At 38.9% G+C, this 22,093-nt stretch overlaps 2 protein-coding genes across 8 annotated transcripts; one reads left to right on the top strand and one right to left on the bottom strand.

Annotated features, from left to right (window-relative positions):
* The first annotated feature begins 321 nt into the window (after positions 1-321).
* Positions 322-17,494, top strand: LOC146460725 (uncharacterized). Of its 7 annotated transcripts, XM_085087837.1 has the most exons (9): positions 322-340; positions 489-617; positions 7,470-7,560; positions 9,781-9,819; positions 9,928-10,173; positions 13,429-13,656; positions 14,399-14,638; positions 15,185-15,235; positions 15,467-17,494. In XM_085087837.1, the coding sequence occupies exons 3-9, from the start codon at positions 7,500-7,502 to the stop codon at positions 15,505-15,507; spliced, it is 906 nt and encodes a 301-aa protein (XP_084943963.1). In that variant the 5' UTR covers positions 322-340; positions 489-617; positions 7,470-7,499; the 3' UTR covers positions 15,508-17,494. The 7 variants fall into 7 exon arrangements, with proteins under 7 accessions (XP_084943963.1, XP_084943962.1, XP_084943968.1 ...); XM_085087836.1 differs by having other exon boundaries at positions 324-617; XM_085087842.1 differs by having other exon boundaries at positions 325-617; positions 14,399-14,651.
* Positions 17,495-17,583: 89 nt separating this feature from the next.
* On the bottom strand, positions 17,584-21,987 carry LOC146460724 (uncharacterized). The gene is made up of 3 exons (XM_085087835.1): positions 21,866-21,987; positions 19,902-20,120; positions 17,584-19,567 (listed from the first exon to the last, which is right to left on the bottom strand). The coding sequence occupies exons 1-3, from the start codon at positions 21,944-21,946 to the stop codon at positions 18,440-18,442; spliced, it is 1,428 nt and encodes a 475-aa protein (XP_084943961.1). The 5' UTR covers positions 21,947-21,987; the 3' UTR covers positions 17,584-18,439.
* Positions 21,988-22,093: the final 106 nt, after the last annotated feature.

The raw sequence follows: 22,093 nt of genomic DNA, 5'->3' as shown, positions 1-22,093 counted from the left end.
TAAGTGCCAGCCTTGACATAAAATTTTCTGTTATGTAATATTGAGATTTTCCTGTCCCGGGCTTCAGGCTTTTACTAAGCAACAAGTCGTCTGTTTTGCCTGAAAATGTGTTAATGTTCACGTGAGTTTTGTCAAAACGCAAGAAGGCGTGTCCTACTGTTGACGTGCTGAGCGCGGTCAATACATTCGATGAAAAATATTTTAATTGTCACAGTGCGTAGATGATGTTGACGAAAAACGTCCTTTCACAGGAAATGAATTTTGGTAACCTCGCGATTCTTGTACCATTATCCAGGAGTGCTAAGTTAAAAGCAATTCAATTTCAGCTTGTAGCAGCGACGTGAGTGCGCTAATTGGGTTTTATCAGTGGTGAAAATCAGCTGCACGCAAATCCCATTTCATCCAGGCGATCGTTTGCTCATCCGTTGATTGAGAGTATTACTTAACACAAGCATCAGGGTAATTGGATACTCCTTTTAATTCAACAGATCACGATCAACACATATAAGTTCGATTGACTTTGTTGTCTTACCACGAAGCAGCAGTTCAAGCAGTAGTTCACGTTCTCTCAGCAAGGTGTATACAGCACAGCATCAAAGCACTTTAAAAATTTTCAGGTAAGCTTGTACGTTGCTAAACTATGTTGATCATAATTTCCCCGCTTGTTTTCTCCCGCGTTCTAATAAATTAATAGTTCAACTCCCTTAAACGCACAGTGTTTAGCGCTCTGTTCTCCAACAAACATCTGACGACCAAATGTTGTTGTCTAGCAAACAACGTAAAACAGTTCTTCATTCCATTCCTACTAAAATATATTTTAAATTTGATCAACCTGCTAGAAACTAGTTACCAAAATTTACAACGCACGTGGCACAGCAATTGGCATAACCATTGTTTTTTTGTCGCAGAGAGGTCGAAGAAAAAGTCGAAAGAGATCGCAATTCGATGATTTTTGTGTAAAACACCTAATCTCAAATCGATCATAATGGCCATTGTTCTGTTCTCAGAAGAAACAACAAGCGTAAAATTTCTTTTGTCGGATAGATAGCTTTGATATCTGCTTAAACGGTTTTGAAAAGCCGTTTTGATCAAGAAATCATGTTCCTGAACAGGTGATATCAATCAAAGCAAATTGATTACTTGTTGCTGTTCGGCTAGCCATTTGTTGGTAAATTGGTTGGTTTACCTTTAATTTTTTCCTCAACTGTCGTAAACAGGAAACATTCATCTGTGTCTATTGGCCCCTAAGGGCCGGCATTAACACAAGCCTCTTCAGAAAATGAACAAAGTAAATAAGAGCCTCTTGACTGAGGGCGGGCACGGCCAAAAGGAGCCTTGTGCGTAACGAGGTATGAAGCAAACGATGAACACATTCATGACACTTATGGTTAGTTACAATACTGCGTTCAGAAGGTTATCGTAGCAAGCTTAGGATGAGACATAAATCCTTTTTTTCGCACTGGAGATTTTTGTTTATCTTGATTTCTCACTCGCTGGTACTGAGTTTTAGGGGTGTTTTGTACATGCAATAATCGGAATGGTTAACACTTTAATGAAATCTCAAATGTAACAAAAATGCAGATTTCGTTTCCAGTCGAATTTTCCAGAACGTCAGTAAAATGTTTATCAGCATGGTGACCTGTTGATGGCGTGTCACATTGTTCTTGGTAATTGGTCTTCAACTTTATATTTTTTAAAATTCCTCAATGTCCTAGTTTACAAATTTGCCATGGACTATGCCGATGTAGTTCTTTTGGGGTATAAAACCCTGCAAGCACAGTTCCCTCCGATCTTCCTAGAAAAATCTGTCCGATTATTTTTCTAGGAAGATCGAGGAATCTGTGGCACAATAGCATATAAATTTAACAAGGACACCTACTGTTGAGTATGACAGTAGCTACAGTATTTATTTATACGTTCTTGTTAAAGATTGGTCATATTCTCATCCTGTTCACTGAATTAAGAAAACATTCCATGGTCTGTATTCTAAACTGTAGCCGAACAAATGGGCAAGGAAAAAACCATTGCCAAAATTATTTTTCTGAGGCCTTTGTTTGCGATTTGCGATCAATTAATGCAACTCATCGCACGTATCAAATGTTTGCTCACGTGTTCCAATGTGGAGGCATGAACAGGCTAACAGGTTTTTGATGACAGCAAAGACGGACTTGAATACTTCCTGGCGCCATATGGAATCACAATCTGTGTCCTCTGAAAGATCCGATCACAGACAGCAGCTCCAGATAAACATGCACGTTTTCTGAAACCTTTCTCGCATTTCTGACAGATTTTCGCGCCACGGGAAACGTATCGAATTATTTGTCGAGGTCAAAGGGAGGAAACGAGACCTTTTCAAAACAAGGATATTTAATATAATAAACTACAGTTCCCAGAGCTGAAGGAATCGATTGCCTTGTGATTCTAGTGCAGTGTTTAGCAGGCAAAGGCAGTTTATTACTAACAATAACCAAGCTTTACATCTTAGTTACCATACATCCGTTTTTAAATTGATAAGTTGATAAGATGTTTATACCGGCCGTATGTAGTTGTACTTGGCAACAAATGAGTCCATTGAAACTAGAAATTTTAAAAGAGTTAATCAACAAAACCAGATCGATCCCCCAGGGGTACTTATTTGACTCATGTTTGGGTAGTGGGGTGCCGGGTGGTTTAAAACCCCGACCTATACTCTGTGTAGGACAACTCGATTTCAAAATACTAAATAATAAACAAACAAACAAAGCAAAAATATATATACATTCTACAGTGACAATCGCACAACTTTAACCCTACTCTGCTTAGGAGAGGATTGGATTCAGACGTGGCAATACCCTGTTTAGGACATACTCGCATAACATTATATACCCTGCTCTGTACAGAGCTTGAGAGGCATTAAAACCACGGCCTATCAAGCGGAACGTCCCCGTCTAAGCCTAATAAGGAAGTACTCTCCCCCCTTCCCTGGAACCAAACACCCCTGCCTCCGCACAACAAAATCAAAACAATACTACATTGTTTTTTTAAAAAAAATTCTTCATTTAGTTAAATGCATGAAAAACTTTCTATTTTTCAAAAGGTTAAAATATTTATAATTTCAATACCGGGCTTATATCCACTCGTCAAAGTTCACTGACGTTTCCTTTTTGGACCCAAACTTGTTATATAGATTCTTCTTCCTTCCAGCTCACGAGCTCTTTCTTCCTTCGATGTTTGCACAGGCATCCGCTCTACCACTAATACTGTAAATGTGTATTTAGTGATCCGTTTCCGTTGCTAACAATGAGTACATATTTAAATTCTCACTAAGACGAGAAAGTACGTAATTTATGATCAGCTAAAAAAAATGGCGGCTGTTTCACAAATTACGTCATCAACGAAAATTCAAGCGCAAGTCTCTATTGACACACTGATACAAAACATAAAATACCAGATATTGTGATGATTACTTATTGCACATGCATATACATTTATTAAGCTAAAAAGCCGGGATTTGGGAAAAGCATAAACGAACGTTGTTGCTGTTTGTTGTTGCATTAACCTCATGTGAGACATACCAATCGTGCCTTTAGTATTTGGCTTTTGGATTTGACTTATCAAAATAAACGACACTCATCAAGACAAAAAGAACTTCCTTTAGGCAAATATTTCAGTGTAATCTTACGGTCTAGGTTTAAGTTGTCCAATTATATTTTGGTTTAAGATTTGTCTAATCAGAATAAGCTGGAACATACGATTTGTCTGAAAGCCGGGCCAAGTGGATTTTGAGACCTTTTTACTACTCATGATCTTGAACTACTGCATTGATGTGAGAACAAGTCACTCTATAGAAAAGCTGTGTTTTGTTTTTAGATGTGTTAGTCTGTGTTAGTCTGTGCTATTAAGATTGGAGCCAAACCTGCCAAATTGGAAAGGCTCCATATCTTGTGCAAATCATCCATTTAGAGCCTTCCTGAACAGAATCACAACAAATCCCTAACTAGTCAGCAACGAGATTTAACTTTTAGTTTCATATTAGTTAGTGAAATTATTCCCTGTCAAAAACACCATTTGAAACCTTTGGAAGGGCTGCGTTAATACAGTGCGATCAAGGTGATGAAACTATTCAATCTAAGCCTATTATAAGCCCATTTTTGTGTTATTATTTATTATCTTTTCTCCTTTTAATATCCCAATATTGGTGTTAACCACCTTAAGGTTTTCTGATCGAAGATTTTTGTGTTTGCTTAATGGATTTGTCTAATGTGCTAGAGCACTGACGTAATCTGCGTGGAAGCCTGATTCAAACATGAATCAGTCAACAAACATATCTCATACTTAGCCAATAAAATAAACAATTTTCTTTGGAAACCACGATCTTGGGATTATGGAGCATGTTGTTATGCATCTTAGCGAAAGCAGAGGAAAAGTAAGAAAACTGAATCGACTATAATCGGGAACATTCTGTTGTTGTTTAAATGTGTGCAAACCAGTTCAGCGACAATGAAAGTTTTCCACCTGGGGCCAAAAGGCTATATATCAGTGTCCAAAGCAGAAACAAGTCAACTTGCAATTTTATTTAAAGTCGTGGAAATTCTTAATTATTTAAGACTTATTACAATTTTTATCTCAAGACGTAAATTGTTCTCCACAAAGCTTCTTTAAACGTTTTCTTTTAGCAAGTTAGCGAATGTTTATCGGCGTAATGAATATGACCACTCATCTGAAAATTTCGTTGGTTTTTTTATTGTTTCCAAACATGACATCGATATAGGTGTAGATGATATTCAGTCTCTTTGCTCAATACACTTTGTCTGCGGTTATCACATTCCTTCCTGTTTACATCTCTAAGCAACATTTTGCACATCTTATAACTAAGTTTTACGGCATTCCAATGAAATTAATAAACCACATTCTTTCACTCATAAGATAATTAAATCTAGGAAAAGAGCCAAGTATTCAAATTTTTCTCTTAAGGAAAAGTATTTGTAACCGTCCTTGATTTCTTCTAACTTCGTACCCTGAAGAGTTAATTAGATGATCATGGTCGTTTTGCCTAATAACAATTGTTCACTGACACTAAAAGTGGCGGTGGATTTCCTGTTGAAAACTGGTGCAGGACACTACCGGGAGGTGAATCACAAATATTAAAAACTGGATCATTGGATAATGGAATTCCAGAGTTTTTATCGGCTCAGCGCCCATGGGATATCTGCCATTATACAATGCCCGACAAATAGCGACCATTTAAAAGTCGTCTTCTCGTCTTTCTTGAAACATGAAAACAGAAAGATCTTTCTGATCTTCGTTGTTCTTAATAAAACAATTATTCCACTCGCGTTAGCTGGATAGAAGATCATTATAGCCCTTTATCCAACGCGCGCTCGTGGGATAATTGTTAACTGTCCGGAGTTTGAGTAGCCAATAAGAGCGCGTGAAAATAACTATCCACAGGTTTGCTATATATCAAAAGAATTTCTATACTATTTCAAAGGGATTTTTCAGTTATTCAGCTGCAATGCTTAATAAGTCGATTCCAGTAATACCCATCCTTCGGCCAACCCTTAAGCATGAGAAATAAAAACTAAGAAAAAAACGAACACGAAAGAGAAAACCTCATAATACAGAAAAGAAAAAAAAATGGAGAGAAATTCGTTGCCTCCGGGTAACATTTTGGGGCCGAAAAGCAATTTCATTAGCAGGGGAGGAGAGCCCGTATCCTTCTAGTGACTATATCTCATTATAACCGCTTAGAGTAGTTTTGTAAAATTGTCTCGGCTTTGTTGATGAAACGCAGCCTCAAATCTTGTTTGATGAATCTTACGAGGCCATCGCATGCTCTGGGATTGACTAATGTCCCAGCGGTCCTTAGGACTTTCAACGCGAGAAGTTCCTCTCAGGCCGGAAGGACGCCGGAAAGGTCCAACCGGATACGAAACATGCAAACGCTTGGCTAAAAGTCACTTCAGAATATTGCTATAAATTCTATCCGGACTCCACATCTTAAATACTGAATCCACATTGGACCTTGCGGATAATAAGGCGGCATCTTTTAGTTTCTTCTTTAAAATCTTGGATATAAATTAAAGTTTTATAATCGGAAATGACCGATTACGGCAAAATATAAATCCTGTTTAAGCCATCAAATGGGACCGAATGCACAAACGACCACCTAAAGTGTTCTATCGTGTTCACTGTGTAACACGTCGCGTTTAAGGGCGCTTTTCTTCATATTTACTTCACTGGATAAATCATCCAGCACGGCGGAGTAAGCGACACATGACCATCGTTGTTTATTTTTTCTATAGCCGTCGGCTAGGTAACCCCGCCTTCCTTACTGCTGTTAACACCACTTGAAAAAAAGGCTTGGTTCAATTCGCGCAAATGAGGTGCAAAAAATGGAACGGAAAGAAATCAGTGAAGACAAAAGTAATCACACAACAGGAAACAACGAAAAAAACATATCGCCTGCAAAACAATTCTTTTTCCTTGAAAATATGTAGCTAATATTCTAAGCCAATTTGAGTAGTTCGTGATAATATGCCACACATCTTAATTTCTCGACGGGTATATTACGCATGAGCTGGACGCGGTTACATGCGCCTAACCGCAAAATGGGTATTTGTACAGTAGTTTTTATCCTTTAATCATACAGAGAAACACTTAGCCAGTCTCGGCGTGGGGTATCATCATAAAAGAAATGAAATAAGAGCACAGAACGCCTCCGAAATCCCGAAAATCCCTTTACTGGATATAAGGACGACGAAAATCCGTCAAGGAATGTCATGTTTATGGCTGTCTTTGTTTCGAAAGGTCTAGAACTCAAGTTGGAAACAATGCTTGACAAGTTTTGCCCCAAAATGAAGAAATTACTGTCTTATGGTGAAGAAAAAAAGACTTAAGCGATAAATTTTACTTGATTTTTTGGCCACCCAGGTTATTTCTCTTCATGTTACATTCTCAATGGTTTCTTTTGGTTCTTTTTGCATACAATGCTTCTAATGCTTCGGAGTTTTCCTTCTCCGGTTTAATAACTTCCGTTTGTGATAAACTATCTCACGCATGGCCAAAAAAATTCGCAGTTAGACACCTAAACGGATTTGACAGCCTATGGACTGGTTATTACTGAGTAGATCAATGAAATGTTATATTTCCAACTGTTAAGCACAACACTTAGATCAAACGACCCATGATGCACTCTGGGCGCGCACTTCTGTTTACTATTGTTATAATTACATGTACATGCGAAAGTTCATAAGCAGTCAGATGACACCAATAACCTCGTACGTTCAACAGGCCTGTGTTGCGGTAACTAATTGTTTTTAAAACAATTCGTACTTTAACACTGAGCAAAGACAATTAGGCGAGAGTTGAAGCCTATTCGAGACACAGTCAGATCCAAAGGACTGTATCAAGGTATAAAAGCGACAATTGAAAGTTTTATCGCCAGACTGAAATACCATTGAATTGCCACATTTTCCTCATTTCTCCAGGTTGAAACTTCAAGATTCACCAAGAAAGTCATGAATATTTTGACGATTCAAATATTGGCGATTGTTTCGACGTTTGGAAGACATCGTTTTGGTGAGTACAACGTATTTCCTTGGTTTCTTCGAGAGAGGACTTCCTTCCTATCTGCAGGCTCCGGTTCTTAAATCTTCTGAGCGGACTATGATATTTTCTTTTTATTTGTCAATTGAGCAATATTTCTGAGAAAGATGTCTGACTTAAGCATATGTTACAGAGGCGTTGATGTTGATGACAACATCAATAAAATCATAGACAGAGCAAACTCAGAAGAACCTAGAATCAATGTTGACGTTTTTTATATTACGTGCACGGCTCTATTTGATAAAACCAGGAAAATGAGGGCAGTTTATCAACATATTGAATCCATGATACCAAGAGGTTTGCTTGTGAGATAGTTTTAAGGCTTAAAAAAAGTAAAATAGTCGAAGCATAAGAAATAGTCAAATTACGTCACCAGCCCACAAAAAAACATCCTAAACCACAAATGTCGAGTCGAGCTTGGAAATTGTATCTTGTTGTCTGGAAATATCGGGACAAACGGGATTCCTACTTATCGACGGCTATTAGAAATGTCTTAACTTAATGTTGCTAAATCATCAAAGTTTATAAATTCCTCTGTTCGAGAAAAAAATTACTTTTTTAACGGAAATGTTTTCAATGATTCTTTCCCACTGTGAGCAAACCAAAACTTCCGAGGAATCTAGATCTTTGATGTTCTCTTGATTGACAAAAAGTCAATTTCTCGAGTCGTGCCTTAGATACACACGAAAAAAGGAAAAAAATCGGTTACAGAATGTTATTGGATTCTTCCGATCCTTTGTTATTCCTGGTGTTTTTGATTATTTCTGATTGCGTGCAATTGAGTAACTTTCAATCGAGACCTTGCCGTACATTTTGACGACGTCCCGAAGAAAACAACTTAAAGAAGAACAGCACGTTTCTATCCATGCCCCTAAAGAGTGGAGTTTTCCGTCCGCCAACTTCAATAATCAGCTTATTAGTAAACTGATATCACATGATGCCCCGAGAGCCAGTTTATTCTGAATGGAAAGGCTTCGGCAGATTATTAAGTCTAAAATGTACTTTCTTTCTGTACTTATCACTCGAATGACAACTAGCGAATGACCGTTGTCCAGCACTGTAAGCGTAACGCAAATTGCTGGAATCACGCCCCCTCTACTTCACTCTGAAACAATATGCAATGCGTTTGTCCCATTCAGAGAAAGCATTTCAACTGACAACCTCTTTATATCTACTGAACTACCTACGGGCATTTAATACAGACAGTTGACTCTACGGTAAAAATTATCTTTTTGCTTTGGGAGACTATCTACATGGCAGCAAAACTTACAACATATTCAGTTAAATTCAGCATTTGGTTTAGCTACGGAGCTGAACTTTTTTCGCGTTTCGTGCACCGTCCCGCCTCCAAAAAAGAACTTGAATTTTGACGATTGATGGATATCGCTAAGTGCGACATTCTTGGAGGTTCTGTCCGTTTCAGAGCGTAACGTTCTTGACAGAAACATTCATTGCCCAACATTGCAAGGTCCATTCTGTCATTACCTCTTAATTTTTGCATTTTCCCTCTTTCCGGGACTTGACAGCGTAGTGCCTTGTCCCTTAGCGTCAATAAAGCTTGGGCCTGAATAGTTAAAATAAACAAAGTGAAAGCAAGCAACAACCTATGCTTTGGAATGAGGGACGTTGAGACTGTTGTTTACAAACCTGAGCGTCGTGACAAACAGTCTTTCTACGGAAGTAAATGGATGTCAATTTTGAAGATAAGAAGGTTATTCAGGCGAAATTAAATAAGCTAAAGTAGATTGTTATCCCAGTCAAAGGAACCATGGTGTTGAACCACCAAATACCCGCTATGCACGAAAACTAATTTACACTTAACAATTTCCGTTTTCTCTTGGGCTTCACTGCTGCTGACTTTCTTAAGTCAGTTGCAAAGTAGAATTCTAGATTAAGCATTTGTAAAACACCTGACTTAAAGGTGTAAACTTTGAAATTTTCTGCCCTAAAGCTAACGTGACTACTGTATTTGTGGGCGTTCGACTTTCCACCGTTCTATGTACTAAAGGCTCCGTCAGTCAGTATTTAGTCAGATAAGACAAAACTTGTTGCACGATCTGGTTTTATTTCGCCTCAGAATGATCAGGACTTACACAAAACTAATCGCAATAAAAGTCGCCAGGAACATCTTGATTTAACGTTAACTGAATGGTACTTTTGCTGTTCTTAATTTGTTAATTTTTCCCATTGCAGTGATTGCAAGGAGTTTATCACAAAGAACAAGTTCAAAAGGTGACACCTCACACTGATCGTCATTAAAGCAAAAAATTTAACTAAACGATTTTCCTTCTTTCAGTGATGCTAACAAAGTATGCTATGAATTTTTTTTAACATCATTAGATGAGACCAGCTGCCTAGTCGACGGAGATTCCTACCCAGTCAATTCCTCATTCATTACAAGCAATTGTTCAAGGCAGTGTTATTGTATGATGGGAGGATTGGCCAGCTGTATTGATCTATGTCCTTCAATAGCTGTTCCGTGCCCCCCCGGATACTTCCTTCAGGTATTTGAGGAGGCTGTTGGATCAGGGGGAGTTCGCTGCTCTTGCAAAAGACAACGTTGTGTTCCAGACGATCCAGCTAAAGGTACGCCTGTTTCCGGATCAATAAAAAATCCTTCTTTTAATTTAAAAAATATTGTACTAGAAGAAAACCAGAACACAGGAAAACACCGCTCAGCAGCTATCATTTGATTAGCCCCATTTTTCATCCACGGGTTCAAAACTGTTAACACCACAACGTATTGAGGTCAGACTGTTAGGCAATATTCGAGTTTCAGTGAATGGTGTATTATTATTCAGTGAGTGACACAGGTACACTCGGAAAAAGGAAATCCGAGTGCTCCTCTCAGGAGTCGAACCTAAGACCTTCCAAGTTTGAGTCTGACGAAACTTTTTTCCCTTTTGTGAAGTTACTTTATACGTGTTGTCTAGTATTGATGTGTTTTCTACTAACTAACAGACTCAATTTTTACAACAACAACACCAACAACAATTGTTTATTCGTACTCAAAAGGAAAGAAATTACTATTAATTGTTATTTGAACAAGATAGTTGGTTGCAGGGCACCCGAAATAACTATGACGAGCTAAACTAGTCGGGTGCCCCTTAAAGGTTTACATTTAATTGTTTGGTCAGGTAAAACTAACTAATAAATAATAAACAAAAAATTAAATGAAAAATTGCAACAGATACATACAGATGTCAGTGATTGCAAAAAACAGAGTTAAAGATGATTAAAAAACAAACAAACAAACTACTTTTGTGCTTTCAATTTGTCACGCAAGAGTTTCCACTTTATTTTGCTGAATTAAACGCTTTGCGGCCAGTTCCCGTTGTTGTCTTAGCAGTGAAGCAAAGTTTCAACGTATTAGCCACGGTTTTTCTAGTCAGTAGTTTTGTGATTTGTAAATGAGCATAACAGCCATAAATAATGCCTCGATGGGACCGTAAAAAAATGCGTGTGAATTTGTAATGTTATTTGTAATCGAGTACGGGAGCATCGGGCCTCACTGGACTCAATCCAATCCTGGGTAATACGTTTAGGTCCGTTTGTGTGGAGTTCACCGGTTTACAGTCGGAAGTGTACTGTGGTTCAAACTTTAAAGCTCTTTATCAGTGCTTTCCACGCAGAGATGCTGTTTATTCCACAATATCTCCGAAAAAACGAAATCGGAAACTTTGACCAGTTTCAACTCGGCGCTCTGATGAAAGTGGGAAAGGTGTCTGTGCTGAAGCTGATATATGTTTTCTTTTTTTACTTGTTGTTGTTTGTCAATGTAAACAAATTACGGATTGCATTTCTCTTATTTTGTTGTGGACTGGCAAACCGTAAGCCAATTTTGCGGTAGGGTGTACATTCGCATTGTACATTGTACATTTTCTTTATTGCTTGCGTGTTATGATGATTTTGTCGATAAAATATATCGAAATAAATCTAACAATAATCCATACGGCTAAGACCACATACATGCAATAAGTCTATTGATCTCTTCCCTTGCGTGTTTGAAATGTTCTGCGGCGTTCTTTGTATATACTTTGTAACCACATATGAGCTTTTAATCTCCGTGAGCTTTAGCCATCCGATACATTGCAAATTGTGGTGAAAGTGATATTGTTTTAACGAAAGCCTGGTATAATAACTCCAAAAGTCAATACTCAGACACCGCCCGTATTATCCACTTGTGATTTAAGAGTGCACAGCGTTAACACGGTTAGAAAATATCTCATTTATATACTTCTAGAAGCGGCAAAACGCAATTCATGAAACGGAACTCTTGTACTTGGGTCCTGGAGTGCGACTGTTCGTGTGGACGACCGCATCGGGCAATAGCTTAAACGTGTTGAGTTTCAATTACCGCTGATAGAGTTCACAAAACTAGCGGTTTAGAAATAAGGACATTGGATATGTACAGTAACGCGTCGGCTTTTTTCGAATACTTTATTTTGTTTTAATCCTCTTGACTTAAGAGAGTTACTCGTAATTCTACCGAGAAGTTGAAAGACGGAAATCTTACATGAAGTGCCGGATTGATCGCCAGTCTTTGCATCACGTGATAAGCAATTCCGATACTTTCGCATTCGATTAGGAAGACCCAATAACAAAGATACGGTAAAATATATGAGAAAATATAATTATTAAAATCAATATAGAAAACGTCCAACAGCTTAACATAGCACACGTGTGTACGTGTGTCGTTTCGGATAGAGGTTTTGTCAGATAGTGGATTAGAGGAACATTGTGGCCTAACTCGTTGAACTGGCATGCGCTAAGAATTGACCTTTTCTTAAATGTGTGATTTACAATAGGATTTACATTTGTGCTCTTGGGATTTACGTTTGTACTAACCGTATTAGTTAAAGCCTGTTACTTAGTTGGATGGCCCACCAAGCTTGCGTCGGCACGAAACGTGAATAAGTCATACGAGCATGTCTGCCTTCATTGTATATTATCGCGGTGGAATCTCTGTGCTTTTCCATTGTAAGAGAAAATTGTTCTGTCCTAAAAACACAACACACGAAACACGTTGGAGAAAAGAAGCAACGTGAGTGAATTTGAATGAGAGAGGAGAGGTTCTGTGGAAGTTAATTGCTTAATAACATGCAGTAATTTAACTGAAACAGAGTTGCTCTTCAACCTTTGCTGGTGAAGACCACTGAAATTGGCAAAACATCAACATCTGAGTAATATAGAACATGACTTATTTAAGAATCCCAACTGCTGGGAGGCGGAACAAGCGTGATTGAGGATTTAAACACGGAACTGCCAATCCAGCTGGTGTTGAGAGAGACCGACTTGACTCCGCATTATAGAGGCGCTGCTAAACACTTTGCAACTCCTTCTTCTTTGCCCAACGCAAAGACCTTGATGATGAGTAATACCGTCTGATCATGAACAGTTTTAATCAGTTTCGTTCATTGTTCGTGTTAACTTCTGTCCTTTCCAAATAGGCGTGTTTGAGGTAATAAGATTGATTGAGAAGGACTTTACTGTAACCTTTTGGCCCATGCTTGTGTATGCACGCAATGGGGTCCAGAAGAAACCAAGTAAATCAGCTCTCAAGCTTCCATTGACTAAAATGTTTATCACGAAAACGTTTCTGTCGGGTTAACGTCAAAACTGATGTTTGTTCTGTAGTTAATGTTCCCACGGTCATATTTTCTTGTCATTGGATGAGGTTCAATGTTGCGCGTAAAGTTGAGCTCTAAAGTGATCATTACAATGGCACTAATGGACGCAATATTAAAATTAACTTTTTTAACGGCTTTCAATTGTGTAAATAAAATCCATTTTTAACTATGATCATTCAACTATTAAACAAACAGTTTATTCTACTTCCAGTTGTTTGCTACAGACAGAATAAAGACGAACAGTACAAAGTTGGCGAGACGTTCACGTTAGGAAATTGCTCTCGGAGCTGTAGGTGCAACGAAAACGGAAAGATATCCTGTGTGCCCATGTGTCCCAGAATAAAATGTCCCAGAGGAATGCGATCAAGGGGAAAGGATGTGGCCGTGATCGGGAAAAACGGTTGCTCTTGCCAGACACAGGAATGTGTACCAGGTATAGGTCAGTTTGCCTTTCTACCACTACACTCCTGCAGTTTTAATTATATAATGCTCTGTTTCTTTTTAATAATGTACTTCACCGAGTAATATTTGTTGTTATCGAATTTATCTCTTCATTGTCTTTTCATAACTATGTCAGTGAATGTGCTATCCTCGTCTTTATTGGGACTTAGAAATACACTACCTTGTTTATTTCGCTTTGCAATCGCAGACAAGAAAAAGTCTGCTTTCTTGAACTGGGAGCTCGAATTATCTTTATTTTGATTGCCTCCTTCCGCCATGAATGCAAAATAGGTTTACACTTTACAGCCGCAATTAATCTTCAATCAGTGGAGGTCATTGTAAAACTCACAAAACTGTTTTACTCTCCCCGCAACTCCCAAAGCAAATTTGAGGTCCCATTAGGGAGGTTCTACTTATCTCATATCCAATTAATTTTTGGCCAAAAAAATTTCATATCCCCTTAAGAAATTGTAGATCATCTTATCCTAAATCTGATACACAATATCGCAAAATTTATCTTTAATACCTCGTATCCCTATAGGATCTTCCCAAATATTCCGTGTCTAGTTAACACCTAACGGGTCTAAGGCTTTTGTTGTGGGACATGAGGTAAGTTGCAAAGAGGGAGTTTCTGCAAATTGCAGGAGAAATTGCTTCGTGTACAGTATCCTTAAAGAGACAACATTATCAGCCACACGGCTTCGTAACTTTCATTTTCAAATACTTTTATCAATTTCTAGTTCCTAGGAGATTTTGCTATGTAGACGGTCGGCGATTCAGGCGTGGCCGCGTTTTCATCACCAAAGACTGCAAGAGCAAGTGCCGATGCAGGAAGAATGGCAAAACGCGGTGCACGCCGTTATGTAAGAAGGCACAAAACGTGCCCGAGTGTGATCGGGATGAGAAACTTACAGTGGTTCTTGCTTTGTTTGCTGGTGGAAGATGCTCTTGTGAAAATAAAATCTGCTTACCGAGCAGAAGTAAGTTCGTCAGGTAAATAACTATTCATAAAAGAAATTCCAAATGAATGTGATTAATGTAAAGGATCTGATTGTCGAGGATTGTTCTTGAAATAAACGTATACATCGTAAAAATCTGTTAAGTAAATGGGAATTTCAGTGGCACATCCACAGAGTGGCTACTCATCCACTGTTTCCAGGTCGAATTGGAATTTTGAAATGTTGGCTTTTGTGGAGGTAGGAAAACCTGAATACCCGGAGAAAAACCCTTAGAGCAAGGACGAGAACCAACAACAAACTCAACCCACATATCGCGTCCACTCCGGGAATCAAACCCGGGCCACATCGGTGGGGGGCGAGTGCTCTCACCACTGCTCCCAAAATCTCATCACGTAGTAGGCTGGTGACATTACATGGTGTGGCCACAGAACTGCCATGAATGTTTTATTTCCACCAACCTACCCTGTAACACTGAGCGCCCTGATGACTCGGTTACACCACCTCCTTTGAGTCCTGCGGCTCAGACTTCAAGAGTTTCCAAACAAAGTAATTTTTTTTATCGTTTAGGAGACAACTGGATGGAAAACGGAGTGAACCATCTCGAACGTAACGTAAGAGGTAGGATGCTTTATGTTTCAAACAGTGGTTAGAACATTCGAGCACAGTCAGACAGTGGACCATGAGTCGGACTCCTGCCGGCCGGGAACTCACATTTTGTTTTTTCCATACTCTCAGGAAATGCATCTTACCAAATGCCCTGCATTTCTCAAAAAAGCACTGCCCGTAACCAAACTAAGAACTGGTTTATAACACTTCAAAGTCAATGGTTTGTTTCCCCTTGTTTTTCAGGGATAGTGAAACAACTCGCCACATTTTCGGGACCAAACTGAGAAAAGTGCGGTAACCTAGCAGACATAAACACCTGGTTCAGCAAAAGTGATTCGTCAGTATTTTCATGATACGTTTTGCATTTAGTATCATATGATCGTCGCTTAAAAGATCGCTTCCGGGAGGTCATCTTGTACATACATATAGAAACCAGCTTCAGGACCTACAGAGAGACTTCTAAAGGACATATCAACCGCTCTGTGGCTTATAATACAACCTTTAGTTAACCTTTCCAGTATTTGACACATCTTAAAATGCGAACGCAAGGACGAAATGGAACTGACAATGTTTCGCGAGGATACTCGCATGAAGGGATTATAGAAGTCAAGTAGATATAAATTAACCAGGCACTTACTTGATGAGCTACAGAACTGCTGAAGTGCTTTCTTAATATAAAAAGCAATCTCCTCAGTCTACTAAATAAAGGTTTTAAAAATTTCAAAGTCGTTTAGAGAAGCCTGTGATATTTTTACATCATTAATATTCTTCTTCAGTTTGAAATCTATCAGCTTTTCTATATATATATCGTATGATACACAAAACAACTGAAGATAGATTCGGGGTCACCAAGGCATCTCATGGTAACCCTGTTGCATGCTCCCGCCATTAAGACGAATATAAAATTTGTGGTGTCCCTAACTGCTTCCGATCACGGCGTAAGACAAAACAAGGAACTAAGGTATAGGTAAGAGGATAGGTAGCTTTAGCAAGGATGACGGCTACGGCAACGAGAACGAGAACTCTGCACCTGCATTACACTTTTTTGTACATTTTCTTCACTGAGCAACTAGGATGTGAAATTTCCTGATGGGGCGTCTTTTGGAGGACGTAAACACACAACGCCAAATTTCTCTTTCTCTTTCTCAGCTTAGGTGCGGTCTCCAAGAATTCAACTCCAGGAAATTTCAGCTACATTTGACATTTAAAGTGAGTTGGAATAATCGCGACAACGTTTGAAAAAACGCGAATTTTTTTTCAATAGTGATGTTTTCGTTGCCGTCGCCATCATCGTTGCTAGAGTTCCCTAATATGTTAGTGTAAACGGGCCTCTGAGAAAAGATTGACACGTTTTAGTGTCTAAAAAGTATTGGCTGAGTCCGAAGGTATTTTTTCGTACATTCGCTATAAATTGGCCTTATTAATTTTTCCACGAAATGAAAAAAAATTGATCAGTTAGGGAAGAAGATAGTTTACTCAAGGTTAAATATTAAGTTGTTACAACTGAACTGTGTAAAAATTAAGAAATTTAAGACACATGTATGTGAGTCCTATCTAGGGACTAGTCTTCCTACATCTGCTGATAAAGGATGGTGGATGCCATCCGAAACACACAGCGAGAGAGTTTAATTCAAATTCCCAGTTTCATTTTTATACTCTATCACAAAAACAAGTATATAGGTTGATTGCATTTCTGCCATGTTGGTGCCAAAACAAAATAAAATTTGCTCACCTAGTTTGCCTAAAAATGGAAGTTAACTTCCAGAGGAGAAATATCTTGTGTTTCCTAGCCACCAACATGGCGGCCATGACGCAACGTGCAATCGACCTATATGTTGCTTCTTCGTCCACCTTTACCATCAGGTCCCTAGTTTATATCGCGTATTACCATTACACAGACTATAGTCATCATTTGTATCTGTATTTCAAAGTAGTGTTTACAGATATAACTAGGCTTTGCAATTTTTTTCTTTATACTTTTAATTTTTATATTTTATTCAGCACGTACGCATTTTGAGCGAGCTGTTAGCTCATGAAGCGTTGCGTACCACGGCGGAAACCCAGCATCCTTAAACCCTAAGCGATAAGTCGTTGTGAACTACCGCCATTTTGAAGTGGATGTTTAAAAATAATCTACTATGTGTCGACACAAGGTTATTATCATAGTATGGACTCTGTAGTATTTACATTTGTTATCATATATAGTGAAAATATTGTTATTACTTGGTTGTATTATAATGGTAGTAAGAGAAAATAAATGTGTAACGCTCATGAAGTGTTATCTTACAATCGACTTATGAAGGAACTTTACAATTCTGAGCTGTCCATAGTGCCTTTTATTATTTATTAGCAACGACACTTTTTTCGTCACCTGCAACCGAAAATTAATGGCCACATGTTCTTTAAAATGGTCATTCCAGTACACGGAAACTATTCATAAATGTTGTCGGCTATTGATGGCCATGACGGAAAAGGACAATTTGGAAAAAGACGGACAGACGTTTTCAAGGTCTCCACTTTAACGACCTTTTGTCTCTTGTTCGTTCTTCAAAAAATTAAATTGTTTTCATCCCATTGATGGCCTAGAAGCGGTTCATAGATGAGCAATTGCTTCACCAAAATAGACCAAAATAATGCCCGGTGTTTCTTTACAGTTCAGTTTTCTGTTTCCGAGCGCCCCTCACCTCCCCCTCCCTCCCACGAGCCACAACCTTAGTTGACACCATTTATATGGTGGGATGGCAGGATGGGGGAGGGAGGGAGGGATAGGGGATGAAGTTTAAGCGGCTGCAGTATGAGTGGTCGCAGCTTGTCGTGGGATCGATTCCTTGCGTACTCGGCGTCATACACGCGAGTAGGGGCTTTCACCTTGTCACAAGGAGTTTCTCCCAGTCCTCCTGTGTGTCATTAAAGGATCAATATAAAAACCACCCGCATGTCTCTCCGAGAAAACCTGAATTGAAATGACACCGTGTAATGTTTAGCTGAATGTCAAGGCGCTATTGCCACTTGAAATTCGTTCGGTTATGGCAAACGTTACCGGTCGTGTGTTAACGAAATGGTGGTCACGTGCTTAGAATCAAGTCGCGTCCAGCTCAATTCTACCACATCTATGATTTTCGAGCTGCTGAGGCAATCTCTTATGAGGACAACCTTCTTTTAGATCAATCATGTCCAGTTTTATAGTATAGTCAGTATTGAAGAGAGCTTTTCATTTCAGGAGCACAGGTTGAGCACTCCTACCTTAGAACGAGTCTCTCTCTGGTCACGTGACTGCGCGAGTTGGGGGGAATTCAACAGTGGCCTGGTGACTGATCGAATCCTCTCAGATCCAATGGAAGCTAAACCAGTTTGAATCGAGTCACGCGATTCAAGCCTTTCGCTATAGCTTCGATGAGCAGGAAATTTACCTTCTCGCTCTTCTTTTGAAATCTCACTTCTTAGGCGCCAGCAGATCATTTTTGAGGTAGCTAAAGTATCAAAGAGCGGCGTCACCATGGCTTTCTCCGTTGTGTAGCGGGATGCAATTTCCTCTTGAAGAATTTCCGTTCTAATCCTTTGCACTTTGATCTGTTCTCGCTTGAGATCCGCGCGCAGGTGATTTAGACGCTGCTCACGAGAGCCAGGAATGAATAAATTGGAGCAACCGGAAGTGGCTTGAACGTCTCGTTTTTCCAAATAGAATTTCAGATTCGTGTCAATCTCATAGTCACGTGATGCCAGTGTGTTGAGTACGAGTTCGTTTTTCAAGTGACCTGTTGAATTCATCACCTCCCATTTTCGCGAGCGCTTCAACTTCCTTTCCAGATCATAAAATATACTGCCACATATAGAAGAGTCAGTTGGTTCATCACAATTTGAAGGCCATTGTTTCTTCTTGTACAAAAATTTCAGTTCCCTTCTGTAACCAGAGGTACCCAAAATATTTCTCCACTGTCGAGCAAGAAAAAGAGCCTCGTAACCTTTGACGGCGAAGTCTGGCACTAACCTCAGAACGAGGTTGAACTGCATGTCACGTGGTTTGTTCGTCAGGTTCATGTTGTGGACTGCTTCAGAGCTCACCGCGCTCAACATTCTGTGGTTGATGGGGCCTGGTCCGAGCAGCGAGCTCCATTGTTCAAGGACTCGCCCCAGTTCCTTTGCTATAGGCGCGGCTTTCTTGTCACCAAACAGTTGATGAAGAGGTTTGTAAATCGAGAAAAAGAATTGTTCATAGAGTTGTCTGGACTCGTTACAGGCTTGAAGAAATCTAATCAGCATATCAGCTGGTTTCTCTTTTACATTCCTATGTGTGTGCCTGTTTCTCCCAGGAAGGTTTTGTTCCCAGTGTATAAGCTCTTCAATCTATAGGAAGCAAATACTTGATTACAGACAATCAGAAGGATTAATTCGGTGGGGACTATACCTCATAATTAGAAATTAAAATCACCTACGTTAAACGCGACAAAGTAATGAAAATAAAATATCGAATTTTCTATACTGAATTTAAACCTCGAAAAAATTGTCAGGCCGCGATTTGCTAAAAACAAATTCTGACTTCTCTTTTGTGTAGGTTAAGGGCCTACTTCATGACAGTACAACAGTGCAACCGCGAGAAGAGACAAATCACAAATTACCTTCCTGTCAGTTCCTACAGTCAAAAATGAATTTGGAAACTTCTTTTAAACCATGATATTACCTGTTTTGTTGACACAAGTTGCATTATTGTCACGCCACGCAAACTTTGGCATCTCCAAGACCTCCACAGCGAGGTAATTTGTTTGAGCCGTCTATAAAGCTCCTCCAAAAACATATCTTTATCAGCCAGAAATAACTGGAGCTCTTGTTCAAAGCGAAGCAGCTCTCTGTCTAGTTTGCCTTCCTGCGCAGCTTGTGAGACCTCCCTGAGATCCTCTAACTACACGGCAGGATATAAACAAGAAGGAACTTTATTGATGAGTTCAAACGGAGAGTAAAAACACAGACAACTGTTCATCGCATCTTACACCATCTTTACAAGGCAATCAGATTAAATTTAGTTATACAGTGTACTATATAGCCTTTCTTTCGAATCTTTTGTCATTTGGCAAGAAATTTCCTGGTTCTTTTAACTTACATTTTAAGCTATATTTCATCCTTGAATACAAATTACTAAATAAATTAAATTATGTAAAGGAGTTACTTATAATCACAGTAGAGAACCGCAGTTCTCATAATTCCGGAAATGAAGCATAGTGCGAGACCGGTTGATTTGGCGCGCTGCCGAACCTGAGCATCACTAGTAACAGAAGGCCACAGCCAACGAGAAAACAGATGGTAAGTACAATGTACAATGATCAAACCAGCCGTCCTTACTGCAGTCACGGGCCGAAGAAAACTTGCGATAAGAAAATTGGGAAAAAGGCGGCCGGCAGGGTGGAAAACCCTGGCTTATTTATTTTACTTTTATTTATACACGACGGAGAATCATCAGTACGATATCAAATAAAATACCTTAGCCGGTTTCCTCCTCCCTTTCCCCTGCTCGCATATTACTATATTACTGGCCAGTTTCCAGTTTTCATGGTGAACAAAAAATCGAATTACCTTGATTGGCCGCAAAACCTATAAGCACGCAATACATGCTGAGGGAATGACGTTTTCTAACCAGTGGTCATGTGACTAGTGTCGCGCGGTATCGATATCGGGTACACTTGGTCCCATTGCGAAAATTTTGAAAGCAGAATCACAAATAAATTGTTTGAATACTTTTCGTTGCCTGATCTCTTGTAGTAGAAAAAGGCAAAAGACAATTCATTTCGGCCTATATTTCAGCTGGTACCTACCACTTGTCATCTTCAGGGCAAGAATTACAATGAAAGGAAATAACGGCTCTTAAAGTTTAAATTTGAACGTAAATATAAATAATATTGTCCCAACCATATTTCTTGAGCACGTTCATCCACGGTCATAACTAAGAAAGCACTGTTTTTAAATTGATGTAATTTACCGAGAAGGAAAACAGCCCGGCAACTATTCTCGAAGAATAAAAGCAGTAACATAACAGCCCAAGTTATTTCCTTTTCCCCTGGCTACCCCCGGTTGCAAAATATTTTGCATGAACTCTAACACAACAGAGAAAATTGTTTTGAGCATTTATTAAAGAAGAGTAGTCGAACACTTTCACTGATTTAAAATTCTCTAGACAACAGTTGTGAGTTTGGAACAGCTCGATGAAATTGTAGTAAAATCAGCCAACTTGATAATTGATGTGGAAAAAGGAAAGCGGATTGTAATTCTAAAATTTAGAAAATATTATCTGTCATGTCAGAGTTCTTTGACTACTTGGACACGGCAAGCGCATAACAAATTAAAATGAGTACAATTTAATATAAATGGAAAACAATATTCACAACACCAAAGAAATCATCAAACTAAACTCAATTACAATGTAATTTACAATTTAATTCCCATTAACTTAAGCTTTAGCACAAGAGTAAAAGGGCAAAAAGGCCATATATTCTTTCCCTCGCAACAAGCTCGTTTTTTAGCAACGTCCAACAGTGATTACCTAAAATAGTTCTTGCAATTATTACGACAATAAAATACGCCTTTCAGCATCAGAAAGACGAATCTTTTGTAACTGCGCATCCGAACATCAGGTAGATTAAAGTTAATACTTACAGAAGTTCTTGATTTATCCAGCAAAAACATCATAACCAGTTTGAATCGAAGTTGTGATGAGGAACAGCATAATGAGAGCATCACCAAGGCACACAAGTTTTTATTTTCAAAATTTTGATGAGAGAGATAAATTACAAATATTTGTGTTGTTACTAGCCGGCAGCAAGTGTTTGGTGATAATGGCGGTCTGGTTCATCACCCTTTTATCAATTAAGTTTTGTTTGCGTT

Source organism: Pavona decussata, unplaced genomic scaffold (assembly GCF_977016875.1).
Source record: "Pavona decussata unplaced genomic scaffold, jaPavDecu1.1 SCAFFOLD_207, whole genome shotgun sequence".
NCBI lineage: Eukaryota > Metazoa > Cnidaria > Anthozoa > Scleractinia > Agariciidae > Pavona > Pavona decussata.
Note: the sequence above shows the minus strand (reverse complement) of the source record. Positions and strands in the feature narration are given on the sequence as shown.

Coding starts and splice junctions, on each gene's coding strand:
- LOC146460725 (XM_085087837.1), top strand. CDS start 7,500: ATGAATATTTTGACGATTCAAATATTGGCGATTGTTTCGACGTTTGGA. Junction 10,174..13,428: donor TCCAGACGATCCAGCTAAAG/GTACGCCTGTTT, acceptor TTCTACTTCCAG/TTGTTTGCTACAGACAGAAT. Junction 13,657..14,398: donor GGAATGTGTACCAGGTATAG/GTCAGTTTGCCT, acceptor ATCAATTTCTAG/TTCCTAGGAGATTTTGCTAT.
- LOC146460724 (XM_085087835.1), bottom strand. CDS start 21,946: ATGCTCTCATTATGCTGTTCCTCATCACAACTTCGATTCAAACTGGTT. Junction 20,121..21,865: donor TGGATAAATCAAGAACTTCT/GTAAGTATTAAC, acceptor CCTGCCGTGTAG/TTAGAGGATCTCAGGGAGGT. Junction 19,568..19,901: donor AACTTGTGTCAACAAAACAG/GTAATATCATGG, acceptor TGCTTCCTATAG/ATTGAAGAGCTTATACACTG.